Raw genomic sequence first — 25,438 nt, 5'->3', positions numbered from 1 at the left:
TGAATAAGGCAGTGCTTTTAGCTCTTGGTCTGCTGTAGAACATAACTAATTAACGATTTTGACAGTTCTCAATGAAACTACCATTAGCAGTCCTTACACCTTTACTTCCAGAATGACCCTTTCTCTTGGGTAAACACCAGAATGAAATTGTTAGGTCACAGAGTAGATATAACTTTATTTTTATAAGAAGCTGCCAGATTTTTTCTTGAAAATATACAAATTTGTATTCCTGTCATCATTGACCTTTTATTGTCTAGTTTTTGCTCTCAGAGAACCCAGCAGACTACCAAAAGTATCCTGCCCGCATATATGCCTGACTGGGAACACCTGAAAGGTGATTAGAGACTGCCCCCCAAAGCCTCCATCCCTCTCGGAGAGCCTAGCAAGCTACTGAGAGTATCCTGTCCGCACGGCAGAGCCTGGCAAACTACCTGTGGCATACTTGATATGCCAAAACCAGTAACAATGGTGGTCCTCATTCCCCTGACCCTGAAAGAGCCCCCCGTATGCCATCGGGTTATACTAGCATGTGACAGGGATGAATGGAGACGTTACTGGTGCCTGCTCGAGCAAATCAGTGAACAACGGAGTGACAGTAACAGTGACAGTCATCATTGTACGTGAGAATTCCACTTAGTTTGCAGCCTTGTCAAACAATTGGCATAGTCAGTCTTGAATTTTAGCTAGAGTAGGAAATGTGGTGTTACCTTGTGACAAGTTTTATTTCCCTGGTCACAAATTTTATAATACAAATGGAGAGAGAATGTGTGTTTTCCTGGCTTGTGGGGTTTTTGGGGGGTGTTTTTTGTTTTGTTTTGGGTCCATACCCCATGATGCTTAGGGCCTACTCCTTGCTCTGGGCTCAGGAATTACTCCTGGCAGTACTCAGGGGACCAAATGGGATGAAAGGTAAGCGCCCTACCCACTGTGCTATTTTAATTCTCCAGTCCCTCTTTCTTTCCTTTTTTTTTTTTTTTTTTTTTGCTTTTTGAGTCACACCCAGTGATGCTCAGGGGTTACTTCTGGGCTCTGCACTCAGAAGTCACTCCTGGCAATTCCTGGGAACATATGGGATGCCGGGGATGGAGTCCAGGTTGGTTGCGTTCAAGACAAATGCCCAACCTGCTGACTGTTGCTCTGGCCCCTCCTTTTTTTTTTTAAAGTAATTTTTTTATTGTAGCTTAGGTAATAGGATTACAGTAGCATTAACATGTGTTATATTTATGTCAGCTACACTTACAAAGTGCTGAAGACCCTACAGCACTATCCTTATGTTCTTTCCAGTCTACCTCTTCATTCCTTCCTCCTTCAGTATTTGTTAATCTGAGGTTTGTTTTTTGTTTTTTGTTTTTTTGCTTTTTGAGTCACACTCAGCAATGCTCAGGGTTACTCCTGGCTCTACACTCAAGTACACTCCTGGCAGTGCTCAGGGGACCATATGGGATGCTGGGATTTGAACCCTGGTCGGCCGCGTGCAAGGCAAATGCGCTACCCGTGCTATTGCTCCAGCCCCAATCTGAGTTTTTAATCCAGTGCCAAGGGTTTTTCCTCATTTGATACTGTTTGTTTCTTTGATGTTGTTTTTTTCTCTCTGTAAAAGGTAGGTGAGTGGGATCATCTGGCATTTGACCTTCCTCTTACTTACTTGCCTTAATGATGCTATCTGTTTCATACATATGTTGCAGTGAACTATAACAAACTAATTACATTGAGTACTTTGTATATCTTATTGGCTCTTTCTTTGTATTTCTTCCTTTGTGACATAATTCTAATATGTTTTAAATTGCTAGGCTTTGTTTAATCACATAAAGTTTTTGATTCATATAACTTATTTGAAGTCTGTAGGTTATACTCTCCTGTGCAGTCAGTAAATTTCAGGAATAAATACTTAAGACAAATTCCAAGCAAAGTTTTGTAATAGGCTAAGAGAAATTAAAGGATGATACACTATTGTCTTAATTCTCACTAATATCCTTACTTCCCAAGAATTCCTCACTGGTAAATGGGAGTAACAGGCAATCAGATCCATGAAATTCTTTAGTATGAAACAAATCAAAGAAGTAAATTAAGTGATAAAATAATTGATTATGTCTAACCAGTATGGAAATAACTGAGAATGTTTGAATATTCTGTCATTTATGATAACCAGACAATAGGCAGATCGGGCAATAGTTGCCAATGTCATGGATGTCTCCCTTTTTGAACAGTAGTACGGTCCTGCTGGTTTTCTATTGGGATGGAACCTTGCATTCAGACAGGTAGCGAGTGAAGAGCCGAGCTAGCGTATTGATGAGTACTGACGGCAGGTTCTTTAGGTGTTCAGGTCTGACCTTGTCTGGACCGGGTGCTGTTTGTTTCTTTACCGATGAAATGGCGTGTCAGATTTCGGAAGGGAGAACGTTGGGAACGACATATCCATCCTGTGGAATTTGGCATGTTGGCAAGTGGACATGGCTATCGAAGAGATTTGAGTAGAAGTCATGGATAATCTTCTCCATTGCTGTTCTGGAGGATGTGATGGATCCATTAGGACGTTGGAGGGCAGTCATCTTGGTCTTGTAGTTGGCGAAGGACAGGCGGGCCTTACGAATACTTTTCCCGGCTTCTGCCGCATCTACCAGTACTTCTGCTCTTCTCTCTTTGAGGTCTTCCTTGATCGCATCTCTGCACTGCTTTGCAAGCTCGGACGTTAGCTTGCGGTTGCCTGAGGCATGTGCCAAACCACACTGGCGAATTAGCTCAAGAGTTTTCGAAGATAGGCGATTTTTTGTGGCTATCTCTCTCTTGGTGTTCCTCGCACATTCATGGAGGTGCTGAACCAGTCGATCGTATTCCTCGTCAATGTTGTCAACAATGGCATCTTCCCATGTTGCCGCAATAGTACCAAAGAGTTCCCAGTTGGTGGTCATTCTGGGAGTTCTCTTTTTGAACTTTGCAGCCCTTTCTCCCCGCTCTGTGAAGTAGAATTTTGCACGAAGGAGACGGTGGTCCGATCCCGTTCGAAATTTTGGGACAACAGCGACATCAGTCAGGCAAAACCGTCGATTGAATATGATGTGGTCTATTTCGTTGTGGAATCGTCCACCGGGAGACTCCCATGTCCATCGTTTAGATTCTGCCTTCTGGAACTGTGAGCTACCATGAATGGTCTTGGTCGACATGATGAACTCAGACAGTCTCTCACCCTGTTCGTTCCATTCTAGGCCATGGGTCCCGATGTGAAGTTCTTCAGCTGATCTTCTCGGTCCTATCTTGGCATTAAAATCACCCATAATGATCTTGTAGAAGGTGTGGTCTTCTTTATAGAACTTCTCTAGCTCCATGTAGAACTTCTCGATTTCTCTTTCATCATAATGAGATGTTGGTGCGTAGACAACGAAGATAGAAACTGCAGGTAGTGAGCCACATCTATTCAAATGTAAACGTCCGATTCGGGTTGTTAGGCATTCGAATGAATCAATGCTCTTGGCCAAGATCTGCCTATTGTCTGTCATCTACAAGTTGTCATTTACTATCGCTCGATCTGCCTATTGTCTGTCATCTACAAGTTGTTCACTCGAGTCATCCTAAATAGGATTGGCAGAACACTAGATGAAGGACAACCATGCGAGCAAGCCGGGTTCCGCAAAGGATTCAGCACCATCGACCATATCCACACGATAACCAAGCTCATTGAGGTTTCTCGGGAGTTCAAGATGCCGCTCTGTTTAATGTTCATTGATTTAAAGAAGGCCTTTGATTCTGTTGAGACGGAAGCGGTCATTGAAGCCCTAGCCAATCAGGGCGTTCAAGCCCAATACATCAGGATCCTCTGTGAACTGTATTGCGGATTCACTACCAGGATCTCACCATTCTACAAAGAAGTGATTGTTGATGTCAAGAGAGGGATGCGGCAGGGTGATACCATTTCACCGAAACTCTTCAGTGCCACCCTCGAGAACATCATGCGACGACTGGAATGGGAAGGAATGGGAGTGAAGATAGATGGTCGGCAACTACACCACCTCCGCTTTGCTGATGACATTGTTTTAATAACACCAAACATCAGCCAAGCGGCACAAATGCTGGCCGACTTTGACTGTGAGTGTGGAAAGGTAGGACTACAGCTGAATCTTACGAAGACAGTGTTTATGAGAAACAGCCTCGTTCCTGACGCCCCATTCGCTCTCAACGGAACGACCATCTCCGAATGCAACAGCTATGTGTACCTAGGTCGAGAGGTCAACATGACAAATGACCTGGCACCCGAGCTGCGCAGGAGGAAGAGAGCGGCTTGGAACGCCTTCAAGAACGTCGAAGAAATAGATAAGGACGAAGAACCTCTGGCTCCGGGCACATCTCTTTGATTCCACTGTTCTTCCTGCATTAACATATGCCTCAGAGACCTGGGCCCTACGCAAACAAGATGAGAACACTATTCAGGTCTCCCAAAGAAGAATAGAAAGAGCTATGCTTGGAATATCACGTTTCACTCAAATGACAGAAAGAATCCAGAGTTCTGACATCCGTCGACGATCAAGAATCAGGGACGCTGTCTCATTTGCCAAGGTGTCGAAAATCAGATGGGCTGGTCACATAATGAGATTTAAAGATGACCGCTGAACTAGAGCTGTTACCGACTGGATTCCACGGGATGTCAAAAGACCGCGTGGCCGCCCACCTACCAGATGGTCAGACTTCTTCGTCAAGATCATGAGCGATCGGTTTGAGGCCCTTCATGTTCCCGGAGCGAACAGATGCCATTGGGCTACACTAGCACGCGACAGGGACAAATGGAGACGTTACTGGCGCCCGCTCAAGCAAATCGACGACTAACGGGAAGTTGAGTGATAAGTGTGGTTAAGTGATGATAACCACACAATGTGATAGTATAATTTAGATAGAAGAATTTTGAATATTCTGTCATTTATGATAACCAGACAATGTGATAGTATAATTTAGATAGAAGAATTTTGCAGATTTTATTTATACAATGCAGTATTTTAGATTTCTTTTAAAAATGCAAATTAATAATTTTCTTTTTTTAATCCTATTTAGGTATTATTAATTTATGTAAACCTGGAAACTCTGGGATTCAGTCTCTAATTGGAGTACTATGTATTCCAAATATGGAAATAAGGGTAAATAAAACTATTCTTACTGTCTTATTTCTGGACTTTTTGTGAATGGAATTAATTATAAAAAATGATTTCAGGCGGTGCTCTTTTCTCATCAGTCATTTGTATCATTGAACATTTAAAAAATTTTTTTTATTTGAACCCAATTATAATGATTAGGAGTGATGGTAATGTTATTCAGCACAGTGAGATTAATTGTGCTTTATTCATTGAAAAATACAAATACTACTTAAGGGTTACAAAAGATTCAAATAGTACAGAACTATATCTAGGAGTAAAGTATACATCTTATGACTTTTGACTTTGAAATTATAGTGTGAGTGTTGGTTTTAATGAAAATTAATATTGTTAGTGTTAATGTGATTGTCAAATTCCTAAATTACTAGTGCATAGGAACTTGTATTACATATCTAAAACAAATTGAAACTGTGGACAAAAATTAACTCTAATCCTTTCTTTTTCTTCTTAAATATTCTTTCTTAAATTTTGTTCAAAGGATAAAAATTTCTGGGGCTGGAGCGATAGTACAGCTGGTAGAGTGTTTGCCTTGTAGGCTGCTGACCTGGGTTTGATTTCCACCATCCATATTGTCCCCTGAGTACCACCAGGAGTAATTCCTGAGTGAGCCAGAAGTAACCCCTGTGCATCGCTGGGTGTGACCCAAAAAGGAAAAAAAATAAATTTCCTTATAGTACAGCGGGTAGGGCATCTGCCTTGCACGCAGCCAACATGGCCTACCTGAGTTCGATTCCTCCGCCCCTCTCGGAGAGCCCGGCAAGCTACCGAGAGTATTCGATATGCCAGACACAGTAACAACAAAGTCTCCAATGGAGACGTTACTGGGCCCGCTCGAGCAAATCGACGATCAATGGGAGGGCCTTTACTTTACTTTACTTTCTTATGTGAACCTCAACTGTCACTGTCTGTCCTCCTGTTGTTCATCGATTTTCTCCAGCGCGCCCAGTAACATCTCCATTTTTGAGACTTGTTGTTACTGTGTTTGGCATATTGAATACGTCACAGGGACTTGCCAGGCTTTGCCCCGCGGGCGAGATACTCTTGGTAGCTTGCCGGGCTCTCCGAGGGGTTGAGGAATCCAACCCGGCTTAGCCGGGCTGACTGCGTTCAAGGCAAATGCCCTACCTCTGTGGAGTGATAGTAAATTGAAAATCAGATTTCAAATTAAAAATCTCCAGTTTTCAGATTTCAAATTAAAAATCTCCAGTTTTTTAATTTGATAATTTTTAAATATCTTTAAAATTGTTAAAAATTAAATTAAAGTTAAATATGTTTAATTAAAGGATAGCACAGCGGTAGGGCATTTGCCTTGCGCGCAGCCAGCCCGGCCGAGCCGGGTTGGATTCCTCCACCCCTCTCGGACCGGCCTGGCAAGCTACGAAAGTATTCAATATGCCAAGCACAGTAACAAGAAGTCTCACAATGGAGATGTTACTGGGCCCGCTCAAGCAAATCGATGAACAACAGGACAGTGTTTGAACCTGAACTGAACTTGAAAAATAACAGAAAATAATAGCCAAGGGTGCCTTAAATGTGCATTGGAAAGCATTCAGACATTGTAAATGAAAGACTGATTATTGATGAAAAACTATAAGCTGAGAATTAAAAGTTGCGGCAGTTCATTCAATTCACTTCTTATTCTACAGTTGGGAAAGAAAATGTTCTTTGAAATAAGTTCAATGGACATTTGACTGCTGGTTTTATTATTGACATGAATATGGGAAAATTGCTTTTTTAGTCTTTCAGTCTGTTCATTTGTACATGGTTATAATTAAAAATTAATGAAAAGTTTAAAGTTTGGGTTGTGAGCATTCAGTAATTTCCCCTTGTTAATATTGGCCAGGTACAGTTGTTTTCTCACATAGAAAAGTTTTTTTTATCAGATTTTTAAGTTCTATGCATAAAATATTATTAAAACTTTAAAGAAGGATTTATTCCCCCAAAGGGAAATAACTATGTGTGGTTTGTTCTTACAGCGAGGTTTGCTTGAAGTACTTTATGATATATTTCGTCTTCCTCTGCCGGTTGTCACTGAAGAGTTTATAGAAGCACTGCTTAGTGTAGGTAAGTATCAAAAGGCTGCTTGTATTCATTGTAATATTCTAAATTTAAAGTGACTTATCTCATGGAAACAGAATCCCTCAAAAGAAAAATACTGAACTACTAAATAATACTATCTTTTCATTATTTAGCGGGAATTAATATAAAAAATAAAAGAGTTTCTCAAAAGTAGAAAAATTTAATTTTTTCCCTGTTGTCTCTAGTTCTTTCTTATAGATGAGCATTGGTATTAACAGAAAGATGTAATGAGGGCTCGAGTGATAGTAAAGTGGGTGAGATGCTTCCTTACACGCAGCCAACCCAGGTGTCATCCCATTATCCCAAATAGTCCCTTGAGCACAGCCAGTATGATTCCTCAGTGCAGAGCCAGGAGTAATCCCTGAAAACCACCAGGTGTATACCCAAAACAGAAACCCAAACAACCTCACCCCCAAAACCAGAAAGATGCCATGAGAAGTGAATAATAAGAGTGTAAAATTATGAGATTAGAAAATCTAATTCTGATTTTTACCAGATAATTCCTAAGCGTCCAGTTGAAGAACATTAGGTCTGTTTGCATACTTTCCCTCCTATCTTTCAGAGCCTATTTTAATAACTGAGTTTTAAACCAATACTAAAATTATTTCTAGCTTGGCAAGCTGGTGATTCTGTGTCACTAGTCATACATTAGTGATCCATAATTTACTTAATACATGTTTTCACATTTTAGATCCTGGTAGATTTCAAGACAGTTGGAGGCTTTCAGATGGCTTTGTAGCAGCAGAGGCAAAAACTATTCTTCCCCATCGTGCCAGATCCAGGTAGAAGCAGAAGTGAAAATGCATTAGATTCATTTCATTATTGTTTGTGTGTTTAATTATGCTGTAATCAAACATACAAACATTATTTAAATTGCATCTATGTTGTGTTTATTTCCAGACCAGACCTCATGGATAATTATTTGGCACTGGTACTCTCTGCCTTTATTCGTAATGGACTTTTAGAAGTAAGACTTATAAATTTTTCATTTTATTTATTTCCTTTAGTAGTACCCTCAGAGAAAAAGGCATATATGGTACACAAAATATTTATCTATGCTGTTTTGAAATAGTGTTATCTTTTTATTTTCAAAGGGTTTGGTTGAAGTCATAACAAACAGTGATGACCATATCTCAGTTAGAGCTACCATCCTTCTAGGAGAACTTTTACATATGGTAAGTTGAACAAATTCAGATTATAGTTTTCATACCTTCCATGTTTTAAATTATAAAACAAGTGGGCTCCCCACTCCCCCCAATTTTTTTTTCCTGCCACATCTGTCTGTGCTTCAGGCTAACTCCTGGCTCTGATATCACTCCTGGTGGGCTCAGAGGACCATATAGGGTGCCACGGGTAGAACCCAGGTCAGCCGCATGTAAAGCACGTGCCTTACTACTGTTCTGTTTCTCTGGACCCCTGAAACAGGTTAAGTGTTATCTAAAAAAATAGTTTGCATTATCTGAGTGGTTTTATATTACAAAGAATATTTGATGTCTTATATTGTCATACACACAATGATAGTTTTATAAATAGAAAAGTATAGAAAATGAAAGGTTCTGAACATTCATGTTTTGCACTCACTTACCCTTCTTCATACTCTCTTACCCAGAGCTACTAGAGAGCTGGTACTGCCATTGTGACCATAGAGGCTCCCAACTACTGTAGAACCAAGCAGCACCAGGTGTGACCCTTTATAACAAGAATTCTAAAATTAGTGAAACATATATATATATGTATATATATATATATGTATATATATATATATATATATGAGCTGGAGCCATAGCACAGCAGGTAGGGTGTATGCCTTACATGTGACTGACCCGGGTTCCATCTCTCCGTCCCTCTCGGAGAGCCCAGCAAGCTACCAAGAATATCCCGCCCACACGGCAGAACCTGGCAAGCTCCCCATAGTGTATTCAATATGCCAAAAACAGTAACAAGTCTCATAGTGGAGATGTTACTGGTGCCCCTTGGGACAGTGCTACGGTGTAAAACATACTTGAACACAGTCTTCTCTCTAAATTTGTATTTTGAGAGTCAGAGGTTGGGAACATTTTGGGGCCATGATTTTATAGAATAAGTAACTTTGGAAAGGAGGATTATAAAAATGATGTGTTCTTTGCTGCCTGCAGGTGAAGTATGGGGTAACTTTGATCAATTGTAAGATAGAGAGAAGGAACCACTTTAAACTTAAGTTAGATATAACCTCATGAAAATCTTTTTAAACTTGTGTATGGCCTGCTGTTGTCAGAGCAGTTTTTGTTCTTATTTCAGTTTCCCGCCACAATTACTTTTCCTCCACAGCTGGGCCATGTGAGTGAGATAAAGATAGTTTAATATTATTGTCTTTCCTATATCAGTGAACTGTTTAGCTACTTGTTTCATTCTTCTTCACCCCATCTTTTTTATTTTTTTTAATTTTTATTTATTTATTTTTTTTGCTTTTTGGGTCACACCCAGGGATTCACAGGGGTTACTCCTGGCTCTGCAATCAGGAATTACTCCTGGCAGTGCTTGGAGAACCATATGGGATGCTGGGAATCAAACCCAGGTCAGCCGCATGCAAGGCAAATGCCCTACCCGCTGTTCTATCACTCCAGCTCCTTCTGCCCATCTTGATTATAAGGATATTATAGCTTCTCAGTTCTGATTTTTTTTTATCAAAATGTCATTTACTAGAAGGATACCAATTTCCAGAGGACTGGAGCGATAGCACAGCGGTAGGGCGTTCGCCTTACAAGCGGCCAACATGGCCGACCCGAGTTCGATTCCTCCGCCCCTCTCAGAGAGCCCGGCAAGCTACCGAGAGTATTTGATATGCCAAACACAGTAACAACAAAGTCTCCAATGGAGACGTTACTGGGCCCGCTCGAGCAAATTGACGATCAACGGGAGGGCCTTTACCTTTTATTTATTTTATTTTAAATGAAATAAATTTTATAAATTTCGTGTCCCCTTCCCCCATTACCAGAATTGTGATTCTCTTTAATGATTAGGAGATATATATATATATATATATATATATATATATATATATGTATTTAGAGAGAACGAGAGAGCAGTGTTTATTGCTTATTAACTTTAAATCCTCTTAATTTTCACGTTTAATTATCTTCACCGGTATATATTGATAGACCATAGAGTTAAGTTTTTTATTTTTCAAGATTATAGGAATATGAGATGTTTGTTTTGAGATGATTTTTGAAACTCGGTGAAATCAAGTCATATACCATGATACTACATCTGAGTTTTCAAATTCTGTTATTTTAAATTTTAACTTTAAACACCTTTACAACACTGTCAATAGAAGGGTTTCATGCATAAAACCTTTCAGCACCACATCCTCCACCAGAGTGTCCGGTTCCTTCCACCATTGTTCCTTCCACTGTTCCCCTCACCCCCATCTTGTCTCGTCCCCCATCCCTCCACCTTGGGAAGCTTTCTACTGAAGACCAGTTCTCAGTTTCTGTTGCCTTTGCACATTTGTTATTCTTTACTGTGTTTCTTGATATCCAATATATGAGAGAGACCATTCTCTGCTTGTCACTCTCTTTCTGACTAACTTCACTCAGCATGATAACTCTCCAGTTCTTCACGTACTGTAGCAGCAAACTGGACGCTTTTGTCTTTTCTTAAAAGTGAGTGGTATTCCATTGTGTATATGTAGCATGTTTTCTTTATCTAGTCATCTGTTCTTAGGCACTCAAGATTGTTTCTAGATTGTGGCTATTGTGGATAGTGCTGCAATGAACATAGACGTACAGATGTCTTTCTGAATAGAATTTGGGGGCCCTTTGGGTAGATGCTAAGAAGTGCAATGTCTGAGTCCACACAGATGCTCATTTCTTAAGTTTTTTTGAGAGGGGACATAATGTTTTCCAAAGAGGTTGAATCAGTTGGCATTCCCACCAGCAGTGAATGATGGTTCCTTTTTATCCATAGCCACACCAACACTGGTTGGTTGTTTTCTTTGTGATGTCTGCTGGTCTCCCTGGTTGAGATATCTCATTGTTGTCTCGATTTGCATTTCCCCGCGGATAAAGTGATAAAGATCATTTTATTATATACCTGTTGATCATCTCTAGGTCTGTTCATCTCTTCCCTCTGTTTTTTGATGGGAATAGTCTGGTGTTTTTTTTTTTTGATAAAGTTCTACCCATGCTTCATATAACTTGGATATTAATCCATTGTTAGATTTGTGGTAGGCAAATAATTTTCTCCCAATCTGAGGTATGTCTTTTCATTCTGGTCATTATTTCTTTTGCAGTACAGACCTTTTCCGTTTGATGTGGTCCTTTCTTATTTGTTTCTTTGTTTCTGTTTGATTAGCCATTGGCGTTGAATCCTATCAGTGAAAGTAATATTTACAGGTTGTGTAATGAAATGTTTTTCCTTTGTTTATTTCAATATAATTTATAGATTCAGGTCTGATATAGAGGCCTTTAATCTATTTTGAATTGATTTTTGTGCATAGAATTAGAAGGTGGGGGACAGTCTGAGTTTATTTTTCTCATATGATGGTTGGTTTTCCCAGCATCATTTGTTGAAGTGACTTTCCATGCTCCACTTACTACTCTCTGCCTCTTTGATTAGCTGTCCATATACCTGAGAATCTTTTTCTAGGTTCTCTATTCCATTGGTTTGAGAATCTGTCTTCATTCCAATACAACACTGTTTTGATTATTACAACTTTCGAGTACAATTTGAAGTTGGGGAAAGAGAAGCCTTCCATCTTTTTCCTTAGGATAGCTTTGGCTATTTGAGGGCATTCATTATTCTATATAAATTTCAATAAATCTGTTGCCCTATATGAATTTCAGATTTGATTTTTTTTTTATAATTTGTTTATTTATTGAATCACTGTGGGAAAAGTTACAGAGCTTTCGGGTTTAGGTCTCAGTCATGTAAATATCAAACACATTTCCCTTTACCAATACTTATTTTTAACCCCGAACCCCAATAGACCCCCACCTCCCCCCACCCCTCCCAATTCTTGTGAGGCAGATGAGTTCTAGTTAATACTCTATCTACTTTGACTAGATAGATTGTTTCGATAGAAGATGCACAATTATTGTTTAGAGTTTACGACCCACCCCCCACAATCAGACATGCTGAAACAGCGTTGTGAAATGATTTGCTTTCTACAACTTGGTTTAAGAATAAAATGATGTCGCGCGGCCGCTATCGCGCCCGCGCGGTTTTGAATTTCTGCTATTTTACTTATTGACCCTGGAAGAATTTCTATTAAAAGTTAGATAGTTAAGAGATTGGTTTCTGTGCCCTGGAGTCGTGGCCGTGCCGGAGAGCCGCTCGTGGGCTGCGGCGACCTCGGTGGGGCGTGGGGGATGGCCCACAAAGCCCCCCTTCCCATGAGGTCCCCGCCGCTCCCGCCGAGCCCAGCTCAAACCTGCTGTCCACAAGGCTCCCGTGAGGCCGCCATCTTTCTTTCCAGAGAGGAGCGGGCGGGCCGGTCAACACCCTTTCCCCTCCGGGCAGGCTTGGTGGCGCTGTTTAACACATAGTCCATTTGCTTTTCTGCTCCAAGCGGCTGGTTCTCTGTGCTAAGTAGTCCTTGTGCCTCCGGGGTGATTTTTTTTTTTAAGAAGTCATGGTATTTTCAGAGGGACTGCATTGAATCTGTATGGTGCTTTGCATAGAAATGTCATTTTGACAATATCCTTCCACTCTTGAACAAAGGTCTATTTCCTGTGTCTTTTGTTTCTTTAATAATGATTTATATTTTTCTCTTATGAGTCTCTTAAACTCTTTCGTTTAACCCAATTCCCATGTATTTTATGTTTGCAAGGTCCAATTGTGAATGAGATTGTTTTAAATTTCTCTCTTCTGCTTTGTTGTTTGCATAAGAAATATTATGGATTTCTGCACATTGAGACTGCCACTTTATAAATTTACTGTTTCTGGGAGATATTTTGTAAAGTCTTGACTTTTATAAGTGATAATGTCATGTCATTTAATGTTGTTTTTTAACATAACAGTACGAAATAGATGTTTTGCCTCTTAGTTCTTTTAGATTTCTCAATTCTTGTATGTTTTGTATTCTTTTAGGCAAACACAATTCTTCCTCATTCACATAGCCATCATTTACACTGCCTGCCAACCCTAATGAATATGGCTGCATCTTTTGATATCCCTAAAGAAAAGAGACTGTGAGTACCATGAGTTCCAGCAAAGATTGTGTTTGTGGATTCAGCCCCCACTTAGATGATCTTATCTTCTTTAAAAATGTAAAATGTATAGATTATACTTGCAGGTTCTTTGAGGAGTTAGAGATACCACAAATTAGAGAAAAATTATTCTCAAATATTTGAAAATTGGTGTATTAGTCTATTTTTCAGATTGTTTTGAGCAGCAATTCAGACTTGTTTTTATTTTAAATGAATAGTTTTAATTAAGAAAACATACAAATTAGCAGCATAGTTGTTTTATATGTATGGTTAAAAAGTTTGCAGTACAGTAGCCCATAATACAGGCATTGAAGAAAGTGAATTCAACACTCAACATTGAAGAAGGTATTGGAAACTTATAATTAAAAAAACAAATGTCCTACCACTGTACTATCACTCTGACCCTTCTTAGAAATCTTTTCTTATTTGGTAAATGTTGTCTAGGTGTTTCTCCCTTAGAGAAACATTAGAGACCATCCCAGTTCTGACTATGGGCTTACATTACTAGCTCTTAATTTTAATTAGTCCCGTTAATTTGTGGAAAATTTATTTTCCTCAGAGCATGGTAGCTTTAAACACACTGTCAACATCTGACTGTAGATTTTATTGTTCATTAAGAATTCCCGTTAAATTTCAGAATGTCAGTAATGATATTTTTGTGTGCTTGCTTACAAGTTTTTGTGGGTTTTTTTTTTTGTATGTTTTGTGTGTTTGCTTTCAGCTCATTGTATTCTTTGTGCCTGAAAGTAAATACTTAATAGTCTAACATATCTCAAGGTTTAAAAATTTTATATTTTTGGGTTCTTTTAACTTGGGGCAGTGCACACCCGGGCTGTACTCAGGATTTATTCCTGACTGTGGTCAGAGATCACTCCTGGGGGCCACTTGGAGATGCTGATGATCAAATCATAGTAGGCCTCATGCATGGAAACACCTTACTGCTGTACTATCTCTCCAGCCCATGGTTTTAAAGTTTTAAATCCAGTTTGTATTTGCCGGAAGTACTGAACTTGATTGCTACCATATTTTTGAAAAATGGACTTTTGTATGCCATACACATGAACTGAAAATAATTTTTAGAAGGATACAGTTGAGATTATCAGTAGGAAATAGCAAAATTGAGCTAAAAATATAGATTATTTATGTGGAAAAAAATGAAATTATATACCATTCTATAACAAACAAAAACCAGTTTCAGATGAATTAGGAACTTACCAGTAAAATGCTAAATTTAAAAAAAAATGATATGCCAAAGGTGCCAACTACCTTAAAAGAAAGTAAGTACATCTTTATCTAATCACATTTGTATGCAAATCTGTCGTATTGTTTATTTTTTCTTTGTGATTGCAAACCTGAATAGATTTCTTTTCAGGGAAAATGTATCTGGCCTTGAATTTATATAAAGTTCTATAGAAGAGTTGCCAAAGTAATCTCTTTAAATTTTGCATTCTTTTCTTACTAGGCGAGCCAGTGCAGCCTTAAACTGTTTAAAGCGTTTTCATGAAATGAAGAAAAGAGGACCTAAGCCTTATAGTCTTCATTTAGATCATATTATTCAAAAAGCAATTGCAACACATCAGAAGCGGGATCAATATCTTCGTGTTCAGAAAGATATATTTGTTCTTAAGGTACTGACATGAAATAGTGATTTTTTTTTTAGCTTTGCATCTTAATTCTTAACCTCCAGATTGTATTTAGTATGGTATTAGTATGGTATACTTATTATATTGGTGGTGGGGTGTGTGTGTGTGTGTGTGTGTGTGTGTGTCTGTGTGTCTGTGTGTGTTGTATGTGTCTGTGTGTGGTGTGTATGTGTGTGTGTGCGTGTGTGTGTGTGTTCCACACTAGGCAATTGACATATTTCACAGTGTTTTAATATTTTTATGTTTGGCCCACACCTGGTAATGTTCTGGGTTTACTTTTGGTTCTGCACTCAGGAATTGTGGTGCCCAGAGGACCATATGGGATATTGTGAGTCAACCAAGGGTCATCTGTACAAAACAAACCTTACCAGTATACTATCTCTTCAACCCCAGTGTTTTAACTTTGTAAAAAGCAAGGTTAATTTATCCTTACAGGAAAATATTTTACGAATTTAATGTATCGTTTTTCTGACACGAGGGCAATTTGACTTTTTTTAGGATACAGAAGAAGCTCTCTTAATGAACCTTAGGGATAGCCAAGTCCTTCAACATAAAGAGAATCTTGAATGGAATTGGAATCTTATAGGGACCATTCTTAAGGTATGACAAGACACTTTTTGGTAGTGGATTGTCTTCATTTTATTATTCATTGTAATTAATAATTAAATGTTTGGGTATTGATAAGTACATACGTAACATATTTTGTTTTTCTAGTGGCCAAATGTAAATCTCAGAAACTATAAAGATGAACAGCTCCACCGGTATGTAAGAACTGTTTTTCATTTAAATTTAAAATCTTTGATTTTAATAATATTTTATCTAATGCCTGTTAAAGTAATAATTGTCATTTTAAGTATACATATGTCCACTTTGGGCTGGAGCGATAGCACAGCGGGTAGGGCGTTTGCCTTGCATGTGGCCAATATGACCGACCCGAGTTCAATTCCTCCGCCCCTCTCCGAGAGTCCGGCAAGCTACCGAGAGTATCTCGTCCACACGTCAGAGCCTGGCAAGCTACCCGAGACGTATTTGATATGCCAAACACAGTAACAACAAGTCTCATGATGGAGACGTTACTGGGCCCGCTCAAGCAAATCGATGAACAGTGTGAGGACCGTGACCGTGATAGTCAGCCATATAATTATCTTCAGTCTAATAGAGGAGGACGACATAAAAAGGATAGTATACTTTCTTTGTAAAATAATAGCTGTTTAAATACTTCCACTTGCATCTGGCTAGGTTATCTTTCTTCCTCTGTGTATTTTCCATAAATAACTCTTTATACCTTCCATAAAACATGTCAGTGTTTATAGAATGGACAGCTCTTCAAGCTCCAATGCTGTTTTCTAGTACGCTTATATGTTTTTATTTCTTTTAAGTTTATACTTACCAATCAGTTACCAGTCTTCTTAAGATGACTTTTGTGCTTGGTAAATTAATTACATTAACATTATTTGATTTATCTACCAATGATATTTACCTTACTTATCTGTATTGCTTTGAGAAATACACAGAATGTATAATTTACATTAGATTTAAGAATCAGAGTACTTTTTTTTAAATTTTATTTTACTATTTTTTAAAAATTTTTATTAGTGAAACACCATGAGGTACAGTTGTAGACTTAGAAATTTTTGTGCTTGGGTTTCAATTATACAGTGATTGAGTACCCATCCCTCCACCTTGCCCATTCCCCACCTCCAATGCTCCCAGCATCCCTCCCACCCCTCCCACCCCTCCATTCCACCCCACCCCTGTGGCAGGGCATTTCCTTTTGTTCTCTCCTTTTGGGTACTATGGTTTGCAAAAGAGGCATTGAGTGGCTATCATGTTCGGTCTATAGTCTGTTTTCAGCATGCATCTCTCATCCTGTGAGAGTCCTCCCAACACCCTTTACTTGGTGCTCCCCTCTCGATCCAAGCTGCCTTCTCCCTCAGCATGTGCGGCTGGCCTCCAAGCCATGGAGAGAACCTTGTAGTACTTATCTTGGCTAAGGAATCAGAGTACTTTTATCCTCTTTAAGAACAATGATGATGTCTCATTCTACTTTGTTTTTCAAACTCCTTGATTTGGCACCTTTATTGGATTGTAGTATGTGAAATGAAAATAAACTAAATTACTTGGTAACTTAGAAAATTATGTTTAAGTTGTAAGATTGGGATATCATTTTTTCATTCATTGCTTCATAAATTCAACTGCTATATTTACTTGTAGCATTTATGCTTTGCTTTTGTCTTAATTGTGAAAAAGTCACAAAACCATAGTATGATAACATTTGTTTACCTAGTAAATTATTAGTCATGAGAAAAAGTAATTCATAATATATAAGTGTATGAATATGTGACTTCCTCATAGTAAATTCAACTTTATTATGTAGCTGTATTATATTTACATTTTTTCCTGCTAGTCTAGATTCTCTTAATTTGGTATATAGATGCAGTCCATTAAGTATGTTTATTAAATTTGTTATTTACCCAAGTGAAAGTAATTTATATCCAAATATTATCCACTATGCAAAACATTCCAAATTGTTTGGGGTCTTACCTTGTTTCTAATTTTATTTTGATCCTTAGGTTTGTACGAAGATTACTTTATTTTTACAAGCCCAGTAGTAAATTATATGCCAACCTGGATCTGGATTTTGCCAAATCCAAGCAGCTCACAGTTGTGGGTTGTCAATTTACAGAATTTCTTCTTGAGTCTGAAGAGGTAATAAGCTCCTTGAGTATTTTCCAGAGGAAATACTTTAAATTGAATTTTCTTTTCTGTTATTTATGAATATGCATGTTATGTTTTAAAACATAGGGAATGAGCCCAGACTCAGATTTCAATCCACACTTAAATTTATTAAGTTGTTATGTGACTTTTGGTGAGTTGTTTGTCTTCTTGAAGATATGTCTTTTTCATAAATAAAAAAATACCATTTGTTTGGAGTATGGTGTTGATTGGAATTGGATGCAAATAGCAGTGATTGTAGTCATTTTCTTTTTTTTTTTAAATACTTGGCTAAAGTTGTTTGATTTTCTAATCATAGACATAGCTTTTCAAAAGAAAAAGCCGTAATAATGTATTTATTTTTAGGATGGTCAAGGATACTTAGAAGATTTGGTAAAGGATATTGTTCAGTGGCTCAATGCCTCATCTGGAATGAAACCTGAAAGAAGTCTTCAGAATAATGGCTTATTGACTACGCTTAGTCAACACTACTTTTTATTCATTGGAACACTTTCTTGTCACCCTCATGGAGTTAAAATGCTAGAAAAATGCAGTGTTTTTCAGTGGTGAGTATCCATACTATTTTGATATACCTAAATTTCTCTTTTAATGTTTCTATAAACAGTATTGGTAGTAATCTGATCTGTCTGTGTATGTTCAGTAACTTTTGTTAAAACATGAAAGCATAATTTGAATTGACTAGATGCATTGATACTTGTATATATTTTTAAATACTTTTTGAATGACTCAGTGGAGTAATGTCTAGTAATTTTCATTCTTTTTCTTTTTTTTTTTTAAGTCTCCTTAACCTTTGCTCCTTGAAAAACCAAGATCACTTACTAAAACTGACAGTTTCTAGCTTAGACTATAGCAGAGATGGGTTGGCTAGAGTCATCCTTTCCAAAATCTTAACTGCAGCCACTGATGTAAGTATAACGTAGGTAATAATACTCTTATTTTTCTTGCTGTGTATTTTATAAGTAAAAAGCCAAATAAAACATTTTTAAATGTTAAGAATATGAGATGCATTAATTTTATATTAAAATCTCCCAGAAAAAAAACTCAATACATTACCCATATTTTTCTATAAAAGGGAAGAATTTATTTAGGAATTAAGTTATTTTATTAGTACTGTCTTAAGCATATGGCTATTGTTTGCCAAAGTGGGCAGTTGTTCTCCTCCTCCCCCTCCCCACCCCCCGGGTTGGGACTGGTATTTTGGGATAGGGAATAGTAGATTTGGATATAATTGAGAGACATTTTCTGCTTTTTCATTTTTTAAAAATGCATATGTAGGGGGGGGCTCTGATAATTATTTTTATGAAAAGCTAGTAGACCACATAAGTTTGGGAATCTTTGGGCTAGACCATCAAGTTCAAATTCTCTGTTCTTTTCAAGTAGAACTGTCCCCAAAGCAAAGTCAGACTGCAATCTATGATGAAGATTTGATTTTTTGATGTTTTGTCTATCTTTATAGGCCTGCCGATTGTATGCAACAAAACATTTAAGAGTATTACTAAGAGCTAATGTTGAATTCTTTAATAATTGGGGAATTGAATTATTAGTAACCCAACTACATGATAAAAACAAAACAATCTCTTCTGAAGCTCTTGATATTCTTGATGAAGCATGTGAAGACAAGGTGATGTTTTAATTTTATAGTAAAATACATGAGTTACTCAAGTATTTCTGTACATGCATCGCATTGTAGCACACTGTCCTCCTGTTGTTCATCAATTTGCTTGAGCGGGTAGCAGTAACATCTCCACTGTGAGACTTGATACTGTTTTTGGCGTATCGAATATGTCACGGGTCGCTTGCCAGGCTCTCCAAGAGGGGCGTAGGAATCGAACCCTGGTCGGCCTTGTACAAGGCAAACACCCTACTCTGCTATGCTATTACTCTGGCCCTATATCTGGACATAACTTACCTTAAATTGCAATATATGAAAAATATCAGAATTTTAGAAGTACTCTCTGTGCAGCTATTAATATGCTTCCTGCTCATTTCTTTTTAGGCCAATCTTCATGCTCTTATTCAGATGAAGCCAGCTTTATCCCATCTTGGGGATAAGGGTTTACTTCTCCTCCTAAGGTAAATTTTAAGTAAATTTTTCTTTTAGTTATACTTTCTGTTATATTTGTTCTGGCAATGTACATTAAAGCCAAATTCAGTTTTGGTTTTGTTTTCTTGTTTTTTATTTTTTAGTCATACCCAGCTGTGCTTAGAGCTTGCTGTTGTCTCTATGCACAGGAATCACTCCTCATGGGGCTCAGGGAACCTTATTGTGGTACCTGGAATTGAACCCAGGTTGGTCATGGGCAAGGCAAGTGCCTTAGTGTCTGAACTCTCTCTCCAGGCCCCCGAATTCAGTTTTCAACTGAAGAACTATTTTACCTGTTGATTTCTGAAAAGGGCCTGCTTTAGAACTATGCACATCTTTTAATATAGAGACTGTTTATTTTGTTATTTTCTTTAGTGATTCTCTTTTGGGGTCTTCAGGTGGTGCTTGGAGACCAGTGATTTTTAGCCAGCCAGGCTGGAGGTCAGTGCAAATGTCTAGGGTGGTGATGCTGCTTGGGTCCTTAGTGCTGAGGATTTCTTGAGTAGTTCTCATGACCAGTAGGGCCACACCCCCAGAGCTTCTCCACATCTGCACCCTGCATTCCTGGGAGCCCTGCCAGAAATCAAATCAGGTTTGGCAGCATGTGAGGGCTTAACCCCTGTACTCTCTGTCACCCTTAATATTTCTTTTCATATTTCTGTGTCAGTTCTTTTTTTCTTCACTATTACAGTGATTAGAATCTTCTTTTTGCAAACATTATTATGACTGTTATTAAAATGTCAGTAGAAATGAACGAACCTTTTAGTTTTAGGAAAGGGAAATTCCTAGTCTTTTGGTTCATTAAACATTTTGTTTAAGATATCTGTTTGCTTTCATTTACAGGTTTCTCTCTATTCCAAAGGGGTTTTCCTATCTGAATGAAAGAGGTTATGTAACAAAACAATTGGAAAAGTGGAGCAAGGTAACTTCTTATAAATGAGGTCTCTTAATTGAAATCTAAATTTATTTTTATCTTGGGGATTAGATTTAACATTAAAAACTTTGAAGTTAAACATTTAAATGAAGTGATCATTATTTTTAAGTGTTGTCTATTTTGTTACAAATGACTGTGTATATTCTATAAAATTTTGCTTTCTGCTTAATTGATACAATCTACTGGACTTATAGCTAGTCAACTATTTATCATCATTCTTTTAATTCTTGGTTCTCTTACACAGCCCATACCTTTGTGTGAGCTCTTTTAAGCTAAACCTCAAACAATTTTTCTAAATAAAATCAGCGTCACTAAGTTGATAAAATAATGTTTAAGCTTTATTTAAGGATGTGACATCTGTTAATATGAACATACTTGTTACTGTTTTGTAGATAAAAGGGAAATGTTAGAAATAGGGAGTAGTGGACAGGTGTTGAAAATGATAGCCTGGGAGTTAGCAGTGTTTAATGGTAGTTGAAACCTAAAATATAGTAAGTCAAGGAAACCCACCAATTCAGGTATCTAAAATGAAAAATGCTTCCCAGTCCCCTTGCTCTGTTCTTTTCTGAAGGTAATTATGGTAACTCTTCTTATATATAGGCATTTTAAAAAGTCCTATACATCTAGAAGTACATATTTTTCTTATAGAAATTAGATAAGATAAATTTTATTTACAAGTATAGATAAAACTTTATTTAGCAGTCTATGAAATTATTTTCAGAGCTATACAGTAGACCTACCTCTTTTTAATGATCACAGTTACATTATGTGAATTTATATTAAATTTTACAGCTGATCCTATTACTTTCAGCTTTTAGTTTTCTAAATAGTATTTGATGGATATTCTCTTTGTTTGGTTTTTATTTTGGGGGCCACACCTGGCTCTTGACTCTCCTGGTGGTGCTCCAGGGACTATATGGGATGCTTGGAATCAAACCCAGGTTGACCACCTACAAAGCAAGTTGCTTGATATTCTTAAATGTGTATTTTAACATACTTGTTGCAAACATTTCTAACTGAATTTGGTGAAGTTTAACTGTGTGTCTAGAGTATGTGAATTTTAGCTTTTGATCAATACTTCGAAATTATCTTCTAAAGAAGTTGTTTCACAAAATTTTCCTAAGAAGTTAAAAGTGTAGGGGCTTGGGTGTTAAGTATAGCAAGGAAGGTGGCTTGCCTTGCAACAGCTGACCTGGGTTGAACACTGGCGTCAGATATGTGGATCTCCTAGCCCCACTAAGAATGACCCCTGAGTACCACCAGTCTGGCATCAAAATACAAAAGTCTCATTTTAAAGAATTTAAGTAGAATTTTTTCATCAGTGGACATATGTTTTATATTTGATCTAATTACTTAAGTGTGGGAAATGATAACTGATACCAAAAGATAGAGTTCAATTAATTTCTGTAAAATTTCTCCTTTAAGCTTTATTATTAAGCAGCTAGGTTTATATATATGTATGTGTGTGGCGGGGGGGAGGTTGATAGTGAAGGGATTTAAATAAGATCTTCATTCTCTTGGCTTTGGAAAAAATTAATTGAAAATAGGGAAAAAAGACATAAGCAGAAGGCTTAAGCATTTAACTTACATTCACAATACCTTGTTTTACCCATGTCAGAGATTTCTTAATTTTCTAAAGTCATTTATTTTTCTCATAATTATGCTTTCAGGATTTGCTGAGTACCTAACATAAATTTAGGGATGGATTTGTGATAATGTATACAATAAAATATTATCTTGTAGGAATATAATTCAAAGTATGTTGACTTGATTGAGGAACAACTTAATGAAGCACTTACTACTTATCGAAAGCCAATTGATGGTGATAACTATGTTCGTCGGAGTAACCAAAGGTACATTTTACTTCTTCGAATACTTTATGCTAATCCTCAAATACAAAATTTTTAACCTGTTTGTATTAATAATTTTTGGTTTTCTAGTTCAAGGACTTTTATTCTCTTTCTGACACCAATATGGGAAAAATCTTTTTTTGTTGTTGTTATATTTATTTATTGAATCACTGTGGGAAAAGTTACAAAGCTTTTAAGATTAAGTCTCAGTCATGCAATAATCAAACACTTTGCCCTTCACCAGTACTTATTTTTCACCAAGAACCCCAATATACCCCCCTCCCACCCTTCCCAATGCCTGTGAGGCAGATGATTTCTACTTAACTCTCTCTCTACTTTGAATACATTCATTATTTTGACAAAAGCACCATTATTGTTTAGGATTTCCCCCCAACAGTCAGAACTGCTAGTTTTCTATAGCTGGCTATGAGAACCATATGATATATGCGGCCGCAATAGCGGCTGTGCGATTTTGGATTTCTGATATTTTACTAGGTAAGTCTGGAGGGATTTCTGCCAAGAGCCAGATAATTATGAGATTGTTTTCTGTGCATCTGGTGTTATGGCCGTACCTGAGAGCCACTCGTGGGAGGGAACTCGTGACCTCAGAAGGGTGTGAAGGACTGCCCTGCTTCCCATGGGACTGCGGTTGCCCCATCACCGCCGGCTCATACTTGGCTTTCCAATAAGCTCTGAAGCGGCAGCCACCTTGCTGCCCGGGAGGGGGGGGGGGGGGGGGGAAGGGAGCAACACCCTTTCCCTCCCAGGAAGGCATGGTACCATAGTTTAACGCATAGTCCATTCACTTTTCTGCCACAAACTGCCGGGCTCTGGATTAAGTCCTTGTGTCTTAAAGTACAGTATTTGTTCCTCTTAAAATTCCAGTGACCTTTGTGTAGCATGCTGAATACAGATACTGATACATTACTCAGATACACTTATGCTTTAATCCCAGTCTAACAGTTTCAGCTTTTATATCATTGCTTGGAGATTCGCTAAACTTAATTTTCTATTTTAATGTTTTCTTTATGCTGGAAGATTATATTTTATTTTGTTTATCTAGTATTTTATATTAATTATTTTAATTAGCATATTTTGAATACATTACTTTATCCATCATTTTATTATACAGATTACAGCGTCCTCATGTCTACTTACCTGTACACCTTTATGGACAACTTGTACACCACAAAACAGGCTGTCAGCTGTTGGAAGACAGGGTAAGGCAAAATTTGCTTATTCTAACGGCAACAGAGGGAAAAACACTTTGTAGTGGCAAGATACATTTTTGTATAAAAACCCAGAAGCCTTAAAATTTGTAGCATAATCACCTTAAAGAGGTCAGTCATACAGTTGAGTTAGCTATTCTGTATTTAAAATCTTTAAAAATACTACTGGATTTCATACATTTCTCTGATATAAATTTCACTTTTTGCACTTTATAAAGAAAGTAGCCTGGTGAAGATGTGTAGATAATCCAGTGTCATACGTATGTAGCACTGTAGCACTATCCTCTTCTGTAGGAAGAGTACCTCTATTAAGTACCTCTATTCTGTAGTTTTCTGTATTTAATGTTTTGCACATGAATTAATTTTAATTCACTAAAAATTTAAATACTTTCTCAGTGACATCACCTATAGTATGATGAGATCAGGGCATTAATTTAGTAGTTTTCTATTTAAAAGAATTGCAGCTAACGCTTTTGTAATACAAGGTACAAAAGGCTTTGTTAAGCACTTTAAATGGAATAGTTCATTCAGTTTTCAAACCTTAGAGATTCAGACATCAAAGCAGGGAGACATCAAAGAATTTGTGCAAGGCCACCTAGCTACATAAGCACTAACTCCTCAGCCTCATATTACTAGTGCTACTTCATTTACATAAACTTTTACATCTATATTTTTAGAATTTTAAATACGTAAAAATTGCTTAATGGGAAACATTCAGTACATATTCATATGCATAAGAATGTGCATTAAAACAGTTATTCATATGATATGTTTTTCCTTCCTCCAGAGTATTATTACGGAACTCTGTCACAATGTTCGCACACCAGATTTGGATAAGTGGGAAGAAATTAAAAAATTAAAAGCATCTCTTTGGGCCTTGGTTTGTAATATACATTTTTTTGTTTTTTATTTACTTTGGGGAGGGGTCATCCCTTGTATTTCTCAGGGTTTCCTCTTTCCTCAGGGTTTCCTCTTTTCTCAGCACTCTGGGATCACTCCTAGTAGGCTCGGGCCACCATATGGGATGTCAGGTTTGAACTCGGGTTCACTGTGCACAGCAAACAACCTACCCACTGTGCTGTCTTTCTGGCTCTATTAATACACTTTTTATAAGGTCTTTGTAATTTTTAGATTTTTCTAATTTCTTCATTAATACTGGATAAGTGAAGATTATTTGAAACCAAAGATTATTTTTACCCATTTTAAATGAATTTTAATGATTGAAAATAATAGGTGAATAAACTGTTGACTTTCTTGCTAAGACAAATGGAACATACAAAATTTCTACTCCTTTTATTTGAAGGTTTTGGTTTTTTATTCGTATTCTCTCATAGATGGAGTTCATTTTCTATTTTGACTTGTTTTAGCTGTTATTTCAAGTGTCTTGAAAGAGTATTTCTGTAAACATTTAATCTCTCTTCTTTCAGGGAAATATTGGCTCATCAAATTGGGGTCTCAATTTGCTACAGGAAGAAAATGTGATTCCAGACATTCTAAAACTTGCAAAACAGTGTGAGGTTCTTTCCATTAGAGGGTATGTCATTTAACTCAGAAATCTTTC

General features: G+C 37.5%; 1 protein-coding gene across 2 annotated transcripts in view; it reads left to right on the top strand.

Moving 5' to 3' along the window:
* The window catches only part of RICTOR (RPTOR independent companion of MTOR complex 2), a 131,569-nt gene that overhangs the window by 84,139 nt on the left and 21,992 nt on the right, over window positions 1-25,438 (top strand). For both annotated transcript variants that reach the window (XM_056111998.1, XM_056111997.1), the window contains exons 11-29: window positions 5,038-5,120; window positions 7,112-7,199; window positions 7,906-7,996; window positions 8,115-8,181; window positions 8,309-8,389; window positions 13,284-13,384; window positions 14,865-15,030; window positions 15,544-15,645; window positions 15,760-15,806; window positions 17,619-17,754; window positions 18,127-18,326; window positions 18,560-18,686; window positions 19,238-19,402; window positions 19,778-19,854; window positions 20,708-20,786; window positions 22,542-22,651; window positions 23,781-23,868; window positions 24,665-24,757; window positions 25,305-25,411. In XM_056111998.1, coding sequence (XP_055967973.1) covers window positions 5,038-5,120; window positions 7,112-7,199; window positions 7,906-7,996; window positions 8,115-8,181; window positions 8,309-8,389; window positions 13,284-13,384; window positions 14,865-15,030; window positions 15,544-15,645; window positions 15,760-15,806; window positions 17,619-17,754; window positions 18,127-18,326; window positions 18,560-18,686; window positions 19,238-19,402; window positions 19,778-19,854; window positions 20,708-20,786; window positions 22,542-22,651; window positions 23,781-23,868; window positions 24,665-24,757; window positions 25,305-25,411 — 2,008 coding nt within the window. The remainder of the gene's footprint in view (window positions 1-5,037; window positions 5,121-7,111; window positions 7,200-7,905; window positions 7,997-8,114; window positions 8,182-8,308; window positions 8,390-13,283; window positions 13,385-14,864; window positions 15,031-15,543; window positions 15,646-15,759; window positions 15,807-17,618; window positions 17,755-18,126; window positions 18,327-18,559; window positions 18,687-19,237; window positions 19,403-19,777; window positions 19,855-20,707; window positions 20,787-22,541; window positions 22,652-23,780; window positions 23,869-24,664; window positions 24,758-25,304; window positions 25,412-25,438) is intronic.

The sequence above is a fragment of the Sorex fumeus genome, unplaced genomic scaffold (genome assembly GCF_029834395.1).
Source record: "Sorex fumeus unplaced genomic scaffold, SorFum_2.1 ptg000015l, whole genome shotgun sequence".
In the NCBI taxonomy this organism is placed as follows: Eukaryota; Metazoa; Chordata; class Mammalia; order Eulipotyphla; family Soricidae; genus Sorex; species Sorex fumeus.
Note: the sequence above shows the minus strand (reverse complement) of the source record. Positions and strands in the feature narration are given on the sequence as shown.